The 18,719-nt window shown below is 36.8% G+C and overlaps 10 protein-coding genes across 10 annotated transcripts; 5 read left to right on the plus strand and 5 right to left on the minus strand.

Annotated features, from left to right (window-relative positions):
- BMR1_03g00680 (Probable dual-specificity RNA methyltransferase RlmN 2) lies at positions 168-2,469 on the plus strand (the record flags this gene model as incomplete). Its single annotated transcript, XM_012793293.1, has 3 exons — positions 168-353; positions 404-704; positions 971-2,469. The coding sequence occupies 3 exons, from the start codon at positions 168-170 to the stop codon at positions 2,467-2,469; spliced, it is 1,986 nt and encodes a 661-aa protein (XP_012648747.1).
- BMR1_03g00685 (Serine/arginine-rich splicing factor 8) lies at positions 2,948-3,579 on the minus strand (the record flags this gene model as incomplete). The annotated part of the gene is made up of 3 exons (XM_021481858.1): positions 2,948-3,104; positions 3,125-3,195; positions 3,217-3,579. 3 exons carry the CDS (start codon positions 3,577-3,579, stop codon positions 2,948-2,950), a joined length of 591 nt encoding a protein of 196 aa, XP_021338446.1.
- A 17-nt stretch (positions 3,580-3,596) lies between these two features.
- BMR1_03g00690 (hypothetical protein) lies at positions 3,597-4,646 on the minus strand (the record flags this gene model as incomplete). The annotated part of the gene is made up of 1 exon (XM_012793295.1): positions 3,597-4,646. One exon carries the CDS (start codon positions 4,644-4,646, stop codon positions 3,597-3,599), a length of 1,050 nt encoding a protein of 349 aa, XP_012648749.1.
- Positions 4,647-4,812: 166 nt separating this feature from the next.
- Positions 4,813-7,389, minus strand: BMR1_03g00695 (ATP-binding cassette, sub-family F, member 3; the record flags this gene model as incomplete). The annotated part of the gene is made up of 1 exon (XM_012793296.1): positions 4,813-7,389. One exon carries the CDS (start codon positions 7,387-7,389, stop codon positions 4,813-4,815), a length of 2,577 nt encoding a protein of 858 aa, XP_012648750.1.
- On the plus strand, positions 7,514-9,489 carry BMR1_03g00700 (autophagy-related protein 7; the record flags this gene model as incomplete). Its single annotated transcript, XM_021481859.1, has 8 exons — positions 7,514-8,481; positions 8,502-8,580; positions 8,601-8,700; positions 8,723-8,867; positions 8,889-9,056; positions 9,079-9,260; positions 9,281-9,387; positions 9,409-9,489. 8 exons carry the CDS (start codon positions 7,514-7,516, stop codon positions 9,487-9,489), a joined length of 1,830 nt encoding a protein of 609 aa, XP_021338447.1.
- Positions 9,490-10,256: 767 nt separating this feature from the next.
- BMR1_03g00701 (tRNA synthetase class II core domain (G H P S and T)) lies at positions 10,257-12,742 on the plus strand (the record flags this gene model as incomplete). Its single annotated transcript, XM_021481860.1, has 8 exons — positions 10,257-10,380; positions 10,401-10,531; positions 10,646-10,853; positions 10,875-11,417; positions 11,438-11,499; positions 11,520-12,025; positions 12,101-12,504; positions 12,525-12,742. 8 exons carry the CDS (start codon positions 10,257-10,259, stop codon positions 12,740-12,742), a joined length of 2,196 nt encoding a protein of 731 aa, XP_021338448.1.
- A 492-nt stretch (positions 12,743-13,234) lies between these two features.
- On the plus strand, positions 13,235-13,728 carry BMR1_03g00702 (U6 snRNA-associated Sm-like protein LSm1, putative (LSM1); the record flags this gene model as incomplete). Its single annotated transcript, XM_021481861.1, has 2 exons — positions 13,235-13,505; positions 13,526-13,728. 2 exons carry the CDS (start codon positions 13,235-13,237, stop codon positions 13,726-13,728), a joined length of 474 nt encoding a protein of 157 aa, XP_021338449.1.
- A 263-nt stretch (positions 13,729-13,991) lies between these two features.
- BMR1_03g00703 (conserved Plasmodium protein, unknown function) lies at positions 13,992-15,108 on the plus strand (the record flags this gene model as incomplete). The annotated part of the gene is made up of 3 exons (XM_012793298.2): positions 13,992-14,078; positions 14,099-14,214; positions 14,235-15,108. The coding sequence occupies 3 exons, from the start codon at positions 13,992-13,994 to the stop codon at positions 15,106-15,108; spliced, it is 1,077 nt and encodes a 358-aa protein (XP_012648752.2).
- Positions 15,098-16,328, minus strand: BMR1_03g00710 (ethanolamine kinase; the record flags this gene model as incomplete). Its single annotated transcript, XM_012793299.1, has 7 exons — positions 15,098-15,225; positions 15,300-15,388; positions 15,409-15,547; positions 15,568-15,667; positions 15,689-15,973; positions 15,994-16,094; positions 16,115-16,328. 7 exons carry the CDS (start codon positions 16,326-16,328, stop codon positions 15,098-15,100), a joined length of 1,056 nt encoding a protein of 351 aa, XP_012648753.1.
- A 73-nt stretch (positions 16,329-16,401) lies between these two features.
- On the minus strand, positions 16,402-17,687 carry BMR1_03g00715 (Protein tyrosine kinase; the record flags this gene model as incomplete). Its single annotated transcript, XM_012793300.1, has 8 exons — positions 16,402-16,746; positions 16,767-16,898; positions 16,987-17,132; positions 17,153-17,287; positions 17,308-17,401; positions 17,422-17,494; positions 17,546-17,637; positions 17,658-17,687. The coding sequence occupies 8 exons, from the start codon at positions 17,685-17,687 to the stop codon at positions 16,402-16,404; spliced, it is 1,047 nt and encodes a 348-aa protein (XP_012648754.1).

The following is an 18,719-nucleotide window of genomic DNA, read 5'->3' on the forward strand; positions in this document are numbered from 1 at the left end:
AAATAGGCAGTGTTTTAGGTATTAAAAAATATTTTTTACTCCTTCTTAAGATACGGCGTCATAGGTATACCTGTGGGGTAATCCAATGTCAATTTTAACCATCTCCAAATATTTACTACTAAATAACACAACGATCTCTGTTGAATTATACGCAATTTTCTTATTATATGGACAAAATTGTCCCTGAGCCCGCTGACTCGCTAGAAACCATTTCTAGTGGTAGAAGCGAGAACTTAAGTGGAAGTTGCGCTGATGAACGCAGATCCAAATTTAAAAGACAGTCCATTTGGGATCAGCGCCATGCTATCAAACTTTTTAAATCAGAAGGTTTTACAGTTGATCAACTTAAGGAGGTAATCTCACGTTCAATTCAATTGCTTAAAAATTGACCTTTTTTACTTAGATTTGGAGTCAAGTTGTCAAAAAAAAATGTGACCTAAATTCAGTGAAAACTAACGATGATATCAAGAAATTTTTGCGAGAAAAATTTGCACTTAACACCATGAGACTGGTTTCTCAGGTTGTCTCTGATGATGGTAACACTAAGAGGCTGATGTTGGAGTTGCAGGATGGACATACAATTGAGGCAGTTATCATTAAAAACGGGTTATATTCCAATAGTAATAAAAATATCGCTCTAAACACGACACTTTGCATCTCATGTCAAGTCGGGAATAATATGGATTGTACTTTTTGCGCAAATGGTGAGTCCGGATCTGTTTTAGTTTCGTCTTAATCTGTGTAACTTCTAAATTAGCGAATCCATTTTGCATTGTTTTGAATTTTACACTTTTTATTAAGTATTAAATAGTCATACATTGTAAATGTATGACTATTTAATACTCTAACCAAAAATTATTTATGTTATTCTGATGTGTATGATATATGCATAAACTGGCTAAATTCACTCATATTTCAAACTATCACTTACAAAAACTTGTATTTCGTGTGAAATATAGCTAATATTTAGGAAATGATGGTTTATTTGCCAACCTAACCAGTGGTGAAATTCTGGAGCAGCTGCAAATCGCTAGTACCATCGAAAAGATATCCAAGGTTGCTTTCATGGGCATGGGAGAACCCTTAGATAATTATAAAGAAGTAATCGCTGCAGTAAAGGCCATGATTGATACCGAACAGTTTGGGTTGGAAGCTAGAAATATTACAATATCAACGGTGGGAATTCCTGAAAGGATACAAACGCTTACTGCGGATGTGCCTGGCGTTTCGCTTTCTTTGGCAGTACATTCTGCCAACCAGGATATCAGGGAGAATTTAATACCTTCTGCCATGATGTTTTCCCTCACGGAGATATTCCAATCACTAGACAATTACCTAAACGGGCACTCTACGCTTATTAGAAATGGCGTTGGTGAAAAGGTGATGATTGAATATGTATTGATTGATGGCATTAATGATTCCCAAAAAGATGCTACAGATCTAGTAAATTTGATCCTTCCAAGAAAGGAATATTGCGTGATCAACCCATCCTTGTTTACGCCTCCTACAGCAGTGCCTTCCAAATTCAAATCGCCTTCACTAGACTCTCTTAGGGAGTTTGTTGCTGTATTGCAGTCAAACCAACTTGTAATTGGGCCTAAATATGCGGATATAAACGAGCCGCAGGTCAGAAGGCAATTAGATACAATTTCTTATACAGCAAATGTTGATACGGATAGTGATGGAGCTGGCAATGAATTTGTTGGTAGAGGTTACCCTGAAGAGCAAGTTTCAATGCGATCTGTGCAATATAAGTTTGAGGGGGAGCCAAACTTATCTGAACCCTTTAATGTAGAACCTATCGAGGCAAATAAGGTCTCTAGCTTTGTGCAAGTTGTTGCTACCAGAAACTCGGGTAATGTGCCTGAGCCTGATGCTCCTTCTACAACAAATGTTCTAAGCAGGCAGGAGCCTGCACAGATTTCGGCAGAAATTCCAAAAACAGTCATTAAACCACACCTAAAATCGCCAACTATGCCACCACAAACAGCAACTGGTGCCAATGTCATGGCTAGAACTAAAGCAGTGATTAACCCGGTAAAAACGGCAATGCCATCAAAATCGACAGCCGCCATTAACATCGATACGGCCCCTCCCGTTACAGACAGAACAACTGCCAGGACTATGAAATCTGCATTAATGGATTCAGTGGCATCTTTTACTAACAAGGTCAAGACTTTAGCTGCATGTGATTGGAAGGAGTGTTTATTGGAATGTAAAAGGAACGCATGTCCTAGGAAAGTTGCAAAGGAGGTTTGTAAGCAAGTAGATGAGTATTACGAGGAGTTTAAGAAGAAGTTGCAGTTTTTGAAGTATGCGAGCGATTTTTGGGATGAAAATGTGGAGTCTAAATATCATTTTTACGAGAAATATGGATTGGGCCCATCACAATGCGTCATGGCTGTATCGACCATCATTATGGCAAGCACTATCGGATTAATCTTTGTTTATAGGTCAAAACGCACATAGTTGTTTTTTTAACTTTATTATAATATGTTAATTTTATCTTTTTGTTGCATTGTCGATATTTGTATTAAACGGATACTTAGTATCTATATTAGTTTTAAACATATTTAAAATCAAATAATAGAATGGCTTTCAAGTTTGAACTTTCACATTTAATGTTAAATTAGCGAAATTTTGCAATTTTAGTGCATAAAATTACATGAATGGTCACACAATCTGACGGCGCCAAATTCTCAATTTTTATGCAAAAAGCAGTTTCCCACAACAATCAAATTTATATTAAATCACTAATCAATATTGTAAATTGGCAAATATTATAAAATTAAAATGTTGCCAATGGCATAGATGGTGCGTTTGAATCTCCATTGAAATGAATTCCGTTTCAAACTCACAACTGTACTGTGTAGGTAATACTGTTTTACGGATGGAAATTTTGTGATATTGCCTTATTCATCATAAAAAAACAACTAAATACATACGATCAGGATCTTGACCTCCTGGATGCCACGGAATGTGATCTACGATTATCATAACTAATCCGTTGAGGAGACCTGCTCCTGGAGTACCTATTGGGTCTCCGGTCATATCTCCTAGAGTAGCCATTTCTCCTGTCGCCAGATCTACTCCTGGATCGATATCTATGTCATAGAGTTATTACCTGGATCTTCTGCCTCTAGAACTGCTGCGACTGCGTCTGTATGTATTCCTAACTCGTCGCTCGCGGTATTTCTGAATTAATCCCATTATTACCATCTGATATGGGTCTGATCTCCCCCTCTTTGCCGCAAAAACCTCGATTTTGTTGCCATCAAGTTCTCCACCATCCATTTCCCTCAGCGCCATATTGGCATCCCTAAAATCGTGGAACTCAACAAATCCAAACCCGCGAGGCTTCTTAGTATAATATTCCAAAGGTATATATACGTCCCTAATGGGTCCAAACTTTTCAAATGCCTCACGAAGTATTTCTGGAGTAGTTTCATATTTGAGGTTGCGTACTAGAAGAGACATCGTACGTCCGCCACGGTAACTAGGTCGATCATCTCTATCTCTGTTGAAGTTGCGATTACTACCATCCCTATCATCTAAAGTTTGAGGACTGTGGTCAGACATTGTAAAATTAAAACACCCTATAATGTCGGGTGGAGGTCCCTCATATTAGACTCAGTCCTCAAAATATCATCGCCAATCTCTAATCCTTCGATACTTTCAATAAATTTGCAGTCAGAATGATCAAATTTGATGGAAAAAATAGGATGCATATCATTTCCATTTTCTACAAAAATGTTCAACGTTTTAAACTTCATTTCAAAGTGTATTGATTTTAAATCAGTCGGTATATTAACGATACTTTTTATAGATGAAACGGTATCACTTGATTTGTAAATCACTACTCCCTCCTTCCCATCCAATTGTACATCAAAGCAACCATCTAAAAACACCTTAAAGTTTTCTGGAAACTTTTCAGTTCTGTTTTTTACAGAAATCGAATACACCTTATTATCTGAAAATTGCTGTTGTTTAGAACACTGTCTCTTATTCCTAGTTAGATACATTTCACTAGGGCAAGAACATACAGTCAAAGTGTTAGAGTTGGCGTTGTTCACTTCTTGACATGTTGCGGGGGGTATGCATTTATTCTTATTATGTCCGCCGCAATATTCAATCCTAACTGCTCCTTTTTTAGTATTGTCGTGCCATCTATAACCATTATCGAGGTTACAAACCGCATGGCCTTTATTATCAATGATACAGGTGCTATGTTCGGGGCAAATTTTGGCCCCTCTCTCACAAGCGTTATATCGTCGGCAAAATGTTCTCATTTCATCCTTAGTGTGTCCATCTTTACATATAGAATATTGATATCCGCTCTTATGTTGTCCAGGAAGGGCCGTATTGGGCACAGTGTGTGTAGTTCCCCAAGGATTTGCATGTCTACACAAAGGGCAAGTAATGACCATTTGGCACCCAAAATTTTCGTCATAGTAATGGTTTGGTGGACATGTGCAACTTTTTTTATTAGTTTTTCTATTTAAAATACATGTATGTCCCTGCAGACATTTAGGGTTGCAATCGTTTTCACTAACAACCTGTAAGTATGTGTCGAAAAGTATTGCATTTGTATATCTTATGAACATAAGAAAGATTGTACTTTTAAAAAGTATTCTTTCAACTTCCATGTTCACTTTTTATCGCTTAGTGCCTAGTAATGCACCGTTCTGCTTTATCGTCACGGCCGGGTCCCCATGTCCCCGGTTAGGCCACCCATACCTATTGGGAGGATCATCAAGACACTAAAATCATCGATAATTTACAAGTTTTGGTAGAGTTGAGAAAGTAAAATGATTACTTCCACCTATTAAAGTTCTTAATTCTGGGTGTGTTACTGATATTATTACCGCCAAAAGACGCTCTTCTCTTAGTTTCCCTGATCCTTTCATCCTCCCTCTCCATTTCTCTTCTCTCCAGCACGTCTGCAAGTCTCTCACCGCTAGAATCCATTTTAATTTCGCTACCACCTATAGAAGTAGTACCTCTTTCTTCCAGAAATTCCCGCAGTTTAAAATCATTACTGTGAACTTGTGCATAATAGTCCCTTATGAATTCAGTGCCCCTATCAATAGTATATATGGTATTTTTATCCAATAGATAAAGTACGTAGTGTATATTTAGTCGCTTTATAAATTCTTCGTCGTGCGTTATGATGATGAACTTGCCTTCAAAAATGTTATTTAACAAAAAGACCAAATAAGATTTCAAAAAGGTATCTAGGTGGTTTGTTGGTTCATCAAGTACTAGTAAATTGCAATCTCTCATAAACAAGAGGGATAATGTTATTCTTGACTTTTCCCCTGAACTACATTTGCATATCATACTATTGGAAATGGTATCATCTATATGAAAATTTGCCATAATCTGTTTTAGATCCCCCTCAACATTACTAGATTTATGGTCAAAATCGTGATAACCTTCCAATGAATGATATAAGCTGCCCTCCAGACTAATATTACCATTTGCTATATCCAGTAATAATTTCAAAACTTCAGTAGGCGTGTCAAACAGTTTAATGTGCAATTGTGGGAAATAGTTGATCCTTATGTTGCTCTTGGCCTGTTTTACATCCCCTGTCACTGTAAATCCGTCATCCAACACTCTAAAAATAGATTTAATAAGTGTTGATTTCCCTACACCATTTTTGCCCATTATAGCAATGTTAGCACCCTCTTTAATGTTAAATGAGTAACCAGAAATAATATCTGTTTGTGCATCACAGCCAGATGATGTGGCTTGTTTTGATGATTTAGTTATTGTGTAATTTCGAAACTCCAAAAGGGAACCCTCGACAAACTTGCAGGGAGAACCCTTACAAAATAACTCATTATTTTGTAAACTTTTAAACCGCTTCTCATTGAACAAATTTTCACACTCTCCGATCTGTAAGGATTTACCATAGAGTGTAGAGTATTTAGAGAGTTCTAATGGACCCCTAGTGATCCGTAGCTGTTCTATTTCTTTGGTATAATTTGTAATTTTTTCGGTAAATCTCTTCCCATCGCTCTTTGTGCCCTTTGCGCCCCTAAAATTCTTTGCAGATGCCGAATCTCCATTCTTGTCGCGAAGTTTTGTGATCAGTGTTATCAATCTACTCTTCCTCAGTTGTACCCGTTTGATCTTGTCATTCTTGTAATTTATAAACCTGTCATAATTGCCCTTAATAATCTCCACGGATCCATCGCCCGGGCACTCCCAAATAATGTTACTATATCTGTTGAGGAATATTTCATCATGAGATACTGCCAAAACCGAAATTTTGTGATTATCTACCACCTCTTTCAGCGCTTCTGCCAAAAATTCCGAATTTTTTACGTCTAAATTATTTGTGGGCTCGTCCAATAGCATCAGGTCGGGGTTTTGCAGCAGCGATAATAATATGTAGGAACGAACAATTAATCCAGTACTTAAATGTCCTAGTTGCAAATTTTTATAAGATTCCAATTCGAACAACTTGATCAATTTATCTGTCCTATTCCTATACTCAATAAATTGCCTATTAATGAGTGTACCATTTTGGTTGTAAGTGTTCAACAAATTCTTCACATGCTCAACCACACCACTATCATTACTCTCGTCTGCAATACTCTGTAATGCCTCGATGTTATCACTGACAAAACGGGTAAACCTTTCTTTTATGAATATGGGCTGGAGGAACCTAGCAATTTCAGTCACCAATGTATTTTCCATATTGAGTTCTTTCCTAAAGTCCTGATGCATATGGACTATCTTATTATTGTCTGCCATAGTACATGTATTTATATTGAGATTATTGCCAATCTTGCTAATTATAATGCGATAAAATTGGTCAAATTTCAACCCCTCCATGTCGCTAAGGAATTTTTCAATTGCATATTTGGCACAGCTGTGGGTTGAATTACACATTTGAAGGGATAACCAAATGCCAAGAATAAAGTAAAACCGTTCACTATTAACTGTAGATCCTAATTCATTGAGTTTATCCCCGCGGTAAATAGTCTGGTCACATGTAATTAGCGCGTCTGTTACCGGCGAATTGCTAACACAACTGTGAATTAGCTTAATTAAAGTGGATTTCCCTGCGCCATTATTACCAATTATGCCTATCCTATCGCCTGGATTAATTTGCAGGTTTATATTAGCCAAAATCTGTCTATCTTTTCGCCACAGCGAAGCGTTTCGAAGTATCAATATTGGACTGGTTTGGGAATCCTTAGATCTGCGATTCAATCCAATCAATGAACCGATTTTATGATCAGTAGACATGGGTGTTTTGTGCTTTTTTGCACACAAAAGTGGAATTTTGTCATTGTCATGTACAATGTAAGTGGAAGTTTGTGTGATAATAAGTAGTAATGTAAATATGCGCCACAAGTAAGTGTGTCTCCGCATATAGAAGAATTTCCATCATTTAATTTCAAGAAAAGATGTAACTAGATAATAGATGTATACTAATACTGTCATACCACCATATTTATCAGTATAGATTATACTATGTGTATGAGGATTGAGTGGTATGGATGAGCCAATTAAGTGTAAAATTAGAAATTTTGAGTGTCAAATTGACGATTCATTCTTCGTTGAGCTATACAAACGCAGGCTACGTAGTTACAAAACCGCTGAAGTCGCCCTTTGTATCACTGCAAATATCACTAATGGCGTGTTGCAATTGAATGAAGCTTCCTTTCAGAATACATTTGGTTGCACCGGATTGTTGGTTTGTTTTAACACATTTGCTGAGTTTTCTGGTAGTTGTGACTTTGAGATGGTGGAATCTCAGTACAGCATTCTTACACACCCACTAGAGGTAGATTTCGACAATAATGATCTAAATTATTACACCAGCAAGTTGAGTAAATTTGCAATATTTACTTATGTGGACTTGATTAAACTTGTTTGCCACTATCGCATCATACCACTGGGCAATTTTAATTTCATGGGCTATACATCCCAGAAAGATGGCATTGATGTTATTACTACGGCTATGGAGAAATTTTGGGGATTTGAAAAGATCTTTCTACTAAAAAATAAAAAAATTAAATCCTTAAATTCACTCAATATTCTCACTAACCCATCGAAATTAGACGCGACAATACAATTGCTTGTGATATCTGACACTGAAAGTGTTAATTCTATGTCATTGCATTTGGCTAATGTCTTATCATATGTGTGCAATAGATGTGATTTAACACAATTATATGTATATTTTGCCAATAGTAATGGCGTTGAATTTGTAAAGTTGATAGTTAAGTATTCGGAAAGGTGGGAAATCGTCAATAGTATAATTTGCGGGACAAGAGTACTGAACAACAACAATGGCATTGATATGAGTGATCTAGCGTCAAATTTGCACTTTGAGCTAGCGTTGTGGCGAATTATTCCCGAATTGGATCGTGATAAAATGGGGAATTTATCAATCGCAATTTTAGGAATGGGTACACTGGGATGTGCAATAGCCACTCAGCTTCTCAATTGGGGTATAAGGTACGCTCATTTAAATCTAGACACATAACTCTTGTAGATTCTGGGAGGGTTTCATACTTTAATATTGGCAGGCAATCTCTGTACACACTTGACGATGCGGTACAGCTTGTTTTACCTAGAAAAATGGCAAGTTGAAAGTATATGCTGCCAGTGATAACTTACGGAAGATATGCCCCAATTTGAACGTAAAAGGATATAATCTGGACATACCAATGCTGGGTGAAGTAATTGCATAATATAGGCTACTCAATTTATTTGAGCGACTTCAATAAACTGGAAAGAAGTGTCAATTTGCTTTGCGATATTGTTTGTGGGAATGACGTATTATTTATGGTAACTGACAGTAGGGAATCACGGTGGTTACCCACTTTGTTGATTTCGCATAGGTAACAAATTATTTCATTTAGGAATTGGGGAAATAGTCCTGTTGGCGTCACAAATAAGGGCACGTTGGGCATAGTTGCTTCCATTGGGTTCGATTCCTGCCTGGTATCCAGGCAGAGCTTTAGAGGTTTTAATGGGTCTTGTTATTTTTGTGGCGATTTCGTAGCTCCTACTAACACACAAATCACGGGGTATTATACGGTTAATTTGTAGGCTAAGTGACGAAATATGTACTGTAACTCGTCCAGGGATAGCTCCTATTTGTGCTTCCCTAGCTGTAGAATTGGTGGCGGCACTAACCCAATCTCACTTATCTTTTTCAGCTATGCACGGTGACAGTAGCGCTAAATCCTGTCTTGGCAGTACTCCACAGACAATAAGATTTAACTTATCAAGTACAATCCCACTCATTCAGATTACTCAGCATCTACTTACTGCAATGAGAGAAACCCCAAGTGCATTTGCTGCTCAAGTGCAGTAGTTGAGGCTTACGATGAAGGGAAATTGGATTTCCTGAAGCAAGTAGTTTGCAGTTTCATGTAGGTCATTGCTAAGCCAGATTTACTGGTTGCACTTACACATCTGGACAAAATGGACATTTGTGATGATGTTATTACTTTGTGAAACCCCCATTTTATTTCATTTAAAAGACTAATATTTTTGTACGTATACGTGAGTATGCAATTTCAGAGTTAAATAACGGCGATCTCGATCATTATGTGCAGGTGTGTTTTCTATTTGCGAAGTTTTAATCTATAGTTAAAATTTGCCCTTAAATATTAAAATAATGGCTATGTGGCTAATATAAGTAGGATTTTAGTGTATAAATTTATTGTTTCAAGTTTTCAAGCTAATTGTGCTAATAATGCAACACAAATAAGGGCATTTAGAATACTAATTAAATTTATTAGCATTAGTATGAAAGATCATAATAGTTTGTGACCTGTTACTACCGACCTGCGATCATACATGCAATTCAAATATTTTAAATTATAAAATATACACCACTAAATTTGTGTAAATATGAAATTTGATTTTATATTGACTATACAAATTATTTTTACGATGATGCATATATGTTTTGATATGGTTTAAGGCTAAGATTCATGGCATGATAATTAACTGTGGTTATTGTTGTTGTGAGGCGTTAGATGCCCTTGCTGTTTCTAACGAGGATAACAATAATTACCATTTTTAGCATCAAATCCACATCGATTTCCCACGTAATATCAAAACGAATAACACGGCTTTGCCTGTTTTCTCCATTTATATTTAATTGTACAATCGTTCACAATCCTTCTGCATATTTTCGTCATAAATTATATTGCTCAGTTCACAAAAAGCGTCATTTAACCGCCCTAAATAGCTCTGTAGCACATATATCTAAAGAGATGTCCGATAAACTTGTTATCAAAGACCATTCCACCCATAAATTCTCACCAGATCCTCAATTCATTGCCAAAAGGTTGGCCCTTTTCCAACAGTTATATGAGGCTCAGCAGACAAAACTTGACAGTGATCAAACGCTAATTTAGGCTTGGAAAAACAGTCTATTTCGGTGGAATTGCCAGATGGAACAGTTGTTGAGGCTACTACCGCAACTAAACCAATAGAAATTATATCAAGATTTTCAAAGGGGGAATCTAGAAAAGCCATAGTTGCACAGGTGCGTATATAAAACATAACATTCGATAATTATTAAATTAATTTCACTGGATAAACTGATTTAATAATACTATATACAACAAAATGATAATCGATATTCACAATTTTAACCCAGATTTTAACCAGAGATAATACCAGTGACATTGACCATAAAATTGGAGAATTGTCAATAGATGACGATGAGGGGTCAATCAGCGGTAAAAATGGCTGGAAGCTTTGGGATTTAAATAGACCATTAGAAGAGAGTTGCAAACTTAATTGGTTAACATTCGATTCAAAAGAGGGTTCCAAGGTATTTTGGCACTCAAGCGCCCATTTACTTGGTATGTGCAGTAGTTATTTAGGCTATGCCCTAGAAAAGTTGTATGGAGCCTACTTGGGAATTGGTCCACCCATTACCAAGGGCTATTATTACGATAGCTATATTGGCAATAAAACACTTCATCCCTCATCGGATGAGAAGATTGAGGAGGTAATAAACGATATTGTAGCAAAAAACTTGCCCTTTGAGCGTCTTGTATGTACCAAGGAGGAGGCACTGCAATTAATGTGTCACAATCCTTTTAAGCAAGAACTTATACATAAAAAGTTGTCGGATGGGGATAATACTGTTTGCTATCGCTGCGGTGATTTCGTTGACTTATGCATGGGACCTCACCTGCCCTCGACTGGCTATGTCAAATCTAACAAGATAATGAAATTTTCTTCGGCCTATTGGCTAGGGGATTCCAAATCGGATTCAATGCAAAGAGTTTATGGGGTTTCATTTCCAGATAAGGCGAATCTCAATAACTACCTCAAATTTTTGGAAGAAGCAAAGCAACGGGATCACCGTGTTCTTGGTACCAATCTTGGGTTGTTTTATTTAGATTCCAACGAAAGTCCAGGTATAAAACCATTGAAATAGGCTCATGCTTCTGGCTACCAAAGGGTGCAAAATTTTATAACAGATTAATCGAATTTTTAAGAGTAAGATACAATTCATCTAGCATCAATATGCTTTGAGGGGTTATCAAGAGGTTATCACTCCAAATATTTTTAGTTGTGATTTATGGAAAAAGTCTGGGCATTATGACAACTACCGGGAGTCAATGTTTATTTTTGACGTGGAGGGAAAGGAATGGGGAATGAAACCTATGAATTGTCCTGGTCATTGTATACTATTTAAGCATATGAACTTGAGTTATCGTCAGTTACCCCTTAGGATGGCTGACTTTGGGGTCTTGCACCGCAATGAGTTATCAGGGTCCCTAAGCGGTTTGATAAGGGTACGTCGATTCCAGCAAGATGACGCTCACATTTTCTGTACCCCTGATCAAATTAATGAAGAAATTGTTTCGCTGCTAAGCTTTTTGTTGAAAGTATACGGGCTATTTGGTTTCACTTGTGAATTTAAACTATCGACTAAGCCTTCCAAGGCAATAGGTGATACTGCACTCTGGAACAAGTCTGAAGCGGCCCTTGAAGAAGCTTTAAATTCGCTTAATTTGAACTGGTGAGTACTTTTTACACTATGAAAAATTTGATATATAATTTTCAAACTTAATCGTTATAATAATAAATTACCTAGGACATTGAACCCTGGAGAAGGCGCTTTTTATGGCCCCAAAATCGATGTGTTGGTAAAAGACTGTTTGGACCGTGATCATCAATGTGGAACAATTCAACTTGATTTTAATTTGCCACAAAGGTTCAATCTAGAATACCGCGATTCCAACTTTGAAGAAACAGTAAATGAAAAATCAGTTACAAACACAGATAGTGAGAAGCATACAACTCGCCATGGTTGGTCCAGGCCTGTACTTATCCATAGAGCTATTTTTGGTTCTTTGGAACGCTTTATAGCCATTTTGTTAGAACAAACAAATGGTAAACTTCCTTTTTGGTTGAACCCTTGCCAGGCCGTGGTAATACCTGTCGCTGATCGCCATTTGGAATATGCCAAGGAGGTTAATCGCCTCCTCATTTCCCAAGGTAAACAACATTACATTTAGGCTTCAATTCCAACATTGATGCCACCTGCAGCACTGTAAATAGGAAGATTAGGCAGGCTCAGTTGGAGCAGGTCAACTATATGATTGTCGTGGGCGATAGAGAAACTGAAACTAAAACGGTTACATTGAGGGCTAGAGATTCGCCGGATCGACAAAAGACCACGAGTCTCCAGGATATGATTGAGATTTTTAAGGAACTAAACAAATGGCCTATTTGAAACTGTCTTCCCTGATGATTTCAAGTTTTTGTATTGTATCTATTATGGAAGTTTGATGGTATATTTATTGTTGAAATAGCGGTTAACGAGCGCGTTTTATGATTTAAAAGATTGAATTGGTAATTATATATTGAGTGCCCTATACTATTTTATCTTTTTTCACATTTTTATCTGAAACAGCGCAATAAAAATATGATACAGTTAATTAATTGGTCTACTATCGATTAGCAAAGAATGGTCAGATAGCGATTTAACAATACAATCATATGCTTGTGTAGGATATTAGATATTATATTATATAATATGTTAGTATAGTGATATCTTCATTTAACCAAAACAATTACTCTCAAACAACTGCACTAGTTATGGTACAGTCGATAAGTGTTTCTAGTTGCATAATGAACAAAAGTTCGTGACTTTTGGCTATATTGTATGTGGTTTCAAACGCAAATTGGTTTTTGCAAGTGTTAAAAGGGTATGTTTCTGAGGAATATGATTTTGTTCTCACAGTTAATATGGTATAGTGATGTTGTGGTGCTGTACATTGGGATGGAGGTGCTTCCCGTGGAGGAGGGCGCCATACCTAATTGGATCTGTTCACTTGAGGAGGAGTTGGGTTCACTGATATGGGTTTCCCTACGTGACGATACCTTCTATGTTGGCATATTTAAAACATTTGACCAGTACGGCAACGTAGTTCTGTCAGACGCAGTGCAGAAGATCGTTGTTCCCGAAAAACGCATTTTCAGCGATCTCTACAATGGTATAGTATAAATCATTTAGGTCATTTGATCATTCGTGGAGAAAGTATTGCCTACTTTTGTGCGATTGATACTGCTAGATATGTCGAACAGTTCTGCTACAACCCGACGTCTAGTTCCCTAGCCGATAAAGCTATCATAAACTTCGTACCCCTCGAGGAGGCACTAAAGTGTATGGAATTGAACAGAATAGGGATCGAGACCATAGAAGGAATGGAAATGTAAACACCCGCGACCGCAAAAATATTTTACAATTCTACTTTGCAATTTACGCTTTTTAATAATTTTTGAATCGCATATCAAAAGTATTTGTCAGAACGTCTAATTTGTTGGTTATTAGTTGGTATGCCCTATTTTCATATGCAAACGGGACTATAGCTTAGATTCATGCTCCTATGAATTACCTATATCTCCCTAGAGCCTTAAAATGTATGTGTATACGGTAGATACCCCACCCTACTATCATATCCTTGTTTAGTCCTGGTGAGATGGGTGAAGTGGGCACTGACCAGATGTTACCAATTAACCGCGGAGAGTTGGATCTAACGTCACGCGAATTAATTTCCCTAGGAAAAGTACGTTTTTTGTCACATAGGAGTTGGGGGGAGACAGTAAGTGGAGATTCTTAGCGTTGCCGAATGATGAATATATCATCAAGCCCAAACCCATTCCCAAATTACGCGGTATTCACCACTCCTCTTCCATTAACAGGTTATTTGCAGCTTACTTAGTTGTACCTCCATGCCGTCCATGTCAATTGATCAATCACATCCCCTCTATGAACTAATAAACAATTCTCATGCTGCAATTGCTAAGAGTCCACATTGGTTAAAGAAGGTGCATAAGATTTTGTTAGTTCTATGCAGTAACTGTAATTGCAACGGGTTCATGAGTAAGATTCACGCGAATGACCCGCAGTTTCACGAAATTTCATCTCGAGTTTCGCCCCTAAAATATATCACTTTGCAGGATGTCTTAGAAAAACTAGTCAACTATGGCTATGAATCCACATCTGAAGCATTGTGTGACATTTACTGCGTGCTAATTTGTGCCTTTAGGCTCGTGGACCCTGGGAGCGAAGAATGGCTAAAAATACATAGAATCTCGACGCTTCTATCAAATTTGGTCGTTTCAGAAAATTTGAAAGATAATTACATGCTTAATAGTGATAATCAACGCAATAATTGCCATAGACATGCAAACTTTCATGGTTATGCAAAACGAACTCAAGGTAGCGATATGGGAAAGAATTGTGAAAATAAACACATTTATCAAGAGGATTTTGGGAAATCCCAATCGGAGCTCGAATTTGAGCAAGAACTTTTGCGTATTGCAGCGAATAAAAAAACAGCTTTCGAATTTATACCTTCACCCCCCACGCCCTCACCCAATGTCCCTCCAATTACCTATGAGGAAAGGCTTGAATTCCAGGAACTATTATCTACACTACCTGAAGAATGTCATTTGGATCTATTTACCACATTTGAGAACACTGCCACGTGGAAGAACGTGGGTGATGAGATAGAGTTGGATGACCATGCCACAGATCCGTTAGTGTTTAGGTCATTAATCCAATGGGCTAGGGATCGACAACTCAAGATGTAATCCAGCCGTATTTACTGCGCTGTTCTGGACACATGAAAAATCTTAGTTTCTTCTTGGCATAGTCGCCGAAGCAAAAATCAACGTTGGAATAATAGTATTGAAATAAACCCCACAATCCTGCATTATTAAAATTGTATATTAAGTTATCATGGTAATTATACTTTTAGTGGATGATTAGTGTATGAACTTACCCCAAAAGAGGTTGGATGCGAGATAAAATGGTCTAATCTCATCCCTAAGGATCTCAATATCTTCCGTAGATGATGTGTCGAGGTAGTAACTGAATAAAATGTTGATTACCTTAAAAACTGACTCTCCTCTTCATGTGTGGGTAGCCTTGACCAATCTGCTTGACATCCCGTGTATTCCATCAAATGATTTGCTATATCATAGCCCCTTTCCATGGGACAGGAATACTCAAAGTCTATAAATCTAATTCCTATATAACATGCAATTTACCTTCTTTGGTGAGTACTATATTTGCAGGAAGTAAATCTCCGTGGCACAGAACTACGGGCGAATTAGCTTCATCGCATATTTGTTCCAGCACTTCAATGTCCTAGGTCGTTGTATAACGTACGAGTTTTATTTTGCCAAAGTCAAATTCTGGAAAGTTGGCTTTCAAGTCACTAGACTTGGACATGACCCTGTGGTAAAGCATTTTTATCTTAGCAAAGAGAAATGACTTCCCCTTATATAGGCTAGACGTGTATCCTTCGACTTCAGTTTTGATGTAAAATTTGTCGCATAGAGGTACACTATGCAACCTTTTCATAGTTTTGGCAATTCCATTCATAATAATTGAGTCTTTGACATTATCATCCGACATGATGGTCCCTTCAATCCATTCCTCGATTTGGCCTCCCTTCGTGAATGTCGTGGTACCTCAAAGCAGCCATATATATTCTTAGATAGGCCAATTTTGAATAAAACCTCACAAATTGCCATTTCCCTCTCTCGGTTGATTATGTAGTCCGTCTTATCTCCTGAATGAGTGAAGGAGTACCATAAATTCGCACCAGCACCTTATTGTCAGATTCTGTACTCTCTACGCGATAAATCAAGTTAGTAATTCCTCCCTTAATCTGTATAAACGATAATTTTGATGTATTATTTGTACACAGAGTTGCAGCGGTTAGTTCTGCAGCCTTCTGCAAAATATAGTCACCATTTACTGCATATCTCCGATTGGTTTTACTACTAAATAGACTGTTACTCATTTGGTAAAATTATAAACAAAAATATACACACTTATACTATACAAAAGTGGCGTTGGTATGCCACCGGTGGTTATTAAATATCCCCCATTTGAGGTAACTGTGGCATCTGAGAGCTGACCTCATTTGCCAAAATCGATCCGACACTCATATACTCTTTTGCTGTTTGAATTTCGTCAGTGTCTCCCCAAACTACTGAATTTCCAGTAGCACTCGTATTGACAACTGTATTGCTATCCGCAAATGTCGTTCCATCTGCAAGGGTGGATTCTACCCTCTGCAGCATTTCTTTAAGCTTTTTTTGGATTATAGGTGTGGCTAACAATTCGCTGGCTGACAGTCTCAATCGATAGTCGTACGCCAGCATTGACTTGTACAATGCGTTCAACTCATCTGAGTAATAATCTGGTAGATTTGGAATCTTTGTGAACTGAAGGTTACCTCTTTGGTGCGTATCATGTGACAGAGTTGTTTCATACCCTTTGCTCCGTCATATGGCGTCTTAAATGTTGATAGTTCGTATACAAGACAACCCAAAGCCCATATGTCGGAGGGCCAGTTGTAATCATGTCCCTAAGTCACATCTATAACACAACATGCATGCCAGAGTCGTTTAATCTAAATTCTACAATATATATTTAGACAATGTTTAATGACCTACTTCTATGAGTTCAGGGGAGAAGTAGTAGGGGGTGCCAATCATAGTCTGGGCCGAATCTAATGTGGCCTTAAGCACCTTGCTTACGCCAAAATCGCATATTCTTATCCTTTTATCAGAGTCGATTAGTATGTTTAGTGATTTCAAGTCTAGATAATTAATACTATACCCCTGTGCAGTATGTGATGTTGGTGTAAAAACTTGACGGCTGCCAAAATTTGGGAAACCCATTCTACAATCCTTTCTTCCTTGATTGGAATACCTCTTTTCCTCTGATATGAAATATATTTGTACAAATCGCCGCCTAAATAATCCATTTCCAACCAGCACAATATTGCATTACGATGTTCAGTTTCCCATCTTCCACAAAACTTTCCCGATATTCTACAATGTAAGGGTGATGTATATTTGATATTATCTAATTTAGTATTTTGCAACCTCTATTTCGGTTAGGCATAGTTTCTTTTCCCTGTTACCGAGTTGCGTTAAATCGATCTTTTTCACAACCCACCTAGATATTATTGGTTGATAATTGTGTCAAAATGTATGGATTGTTACTTACAAATTGTCATCCGAATCGCGAGCCAGCGTCATTGTTCCGTAAGAACCCTTGCCTATGAACTTCACATGTCTATACAAGCCATGGCTCTCACTCTATATGACATTATGGTTACGTGACAACAAATTAGAGGCAATTTGACCATAATGGAGTAATTTAAAATATTACACTAGAGCTTAATTGATCTGGTAAAATTAAATCTCTAAATATTTTATCATGTGCCCCGCAGACCCCCGCAGACCCCCGCAACACTCAAATTTCTATGTATTTATTTGATGCCTATTGTTATTCCAGATCATATCATGTTTTGAACAGTTATTTGTCATATTTTACAATATAGCATTTATAATAATACTAATTATATAGTTCTACAGTCAACAACTTAGGAATGTATGATATACTCAACATTTTAATGTCCATCATATAACAATATCTACGGCAAGTGCTACCATTAAATACTTTCATTGGCTAATTTTGACATATTAATTCTAAAAATAAACAGTAATTAAATGTATTTAACAATTATTCAACTTATAACATGTGTAAGTATATATTAGTAGTAAATATGTTACGTGCGATAATTTGGTTATAATCAACATTAATTATATGCAGCTATTTGATAGTAATCGTATAATATATATCATATTGTATAGTGTTATGTATAACATATATCTACCAAATATGTACAAAGTACAATGTGTACATGTAATAAAGTATATAAATCACATAGAAACTGTTACAATTAAGTAATTTTAATTGTACCTATATACAATTGAAAAAATTAACACCACTTATAAATATAATTAGAAACATTGTGACCCATTGTAACTAACCTATATAAGATACGTTACATATCACTCTAACATACATAATTGGTGTATAAATATTAAAGGATATAATTGTATATTCAATTGCAAACTTAACATGCGTATTTCACTTTATACATAGATGCTTTTGTTGCATATTTATATACTTGTATATAAATATGCAACGTATTATTTTCCCATAGATATGGAAGTAACCAGAGTAATTGTTTAATAAAGGTTGATTAATAATGCTATACAGACTGAAATTGATATTTAAAAGTTATAATTGTTTATATAACATGCATTCAGCAATTAATTTTGAAGCTAGACAATATATATGTTTATGCTATACACAAAATATTAGGTATATA

This window comes from Babesia microti, chromosome III (assembly GCF_000691945.2).
Source record: "Babesia microti strain RI chromosome III, complete genome".
Lineage (NCBI taxonomy): Eukaryota > Apicomplexa > Aconoidasida > Piroplasmida > Babesiidae > Babesia > Babesia microti.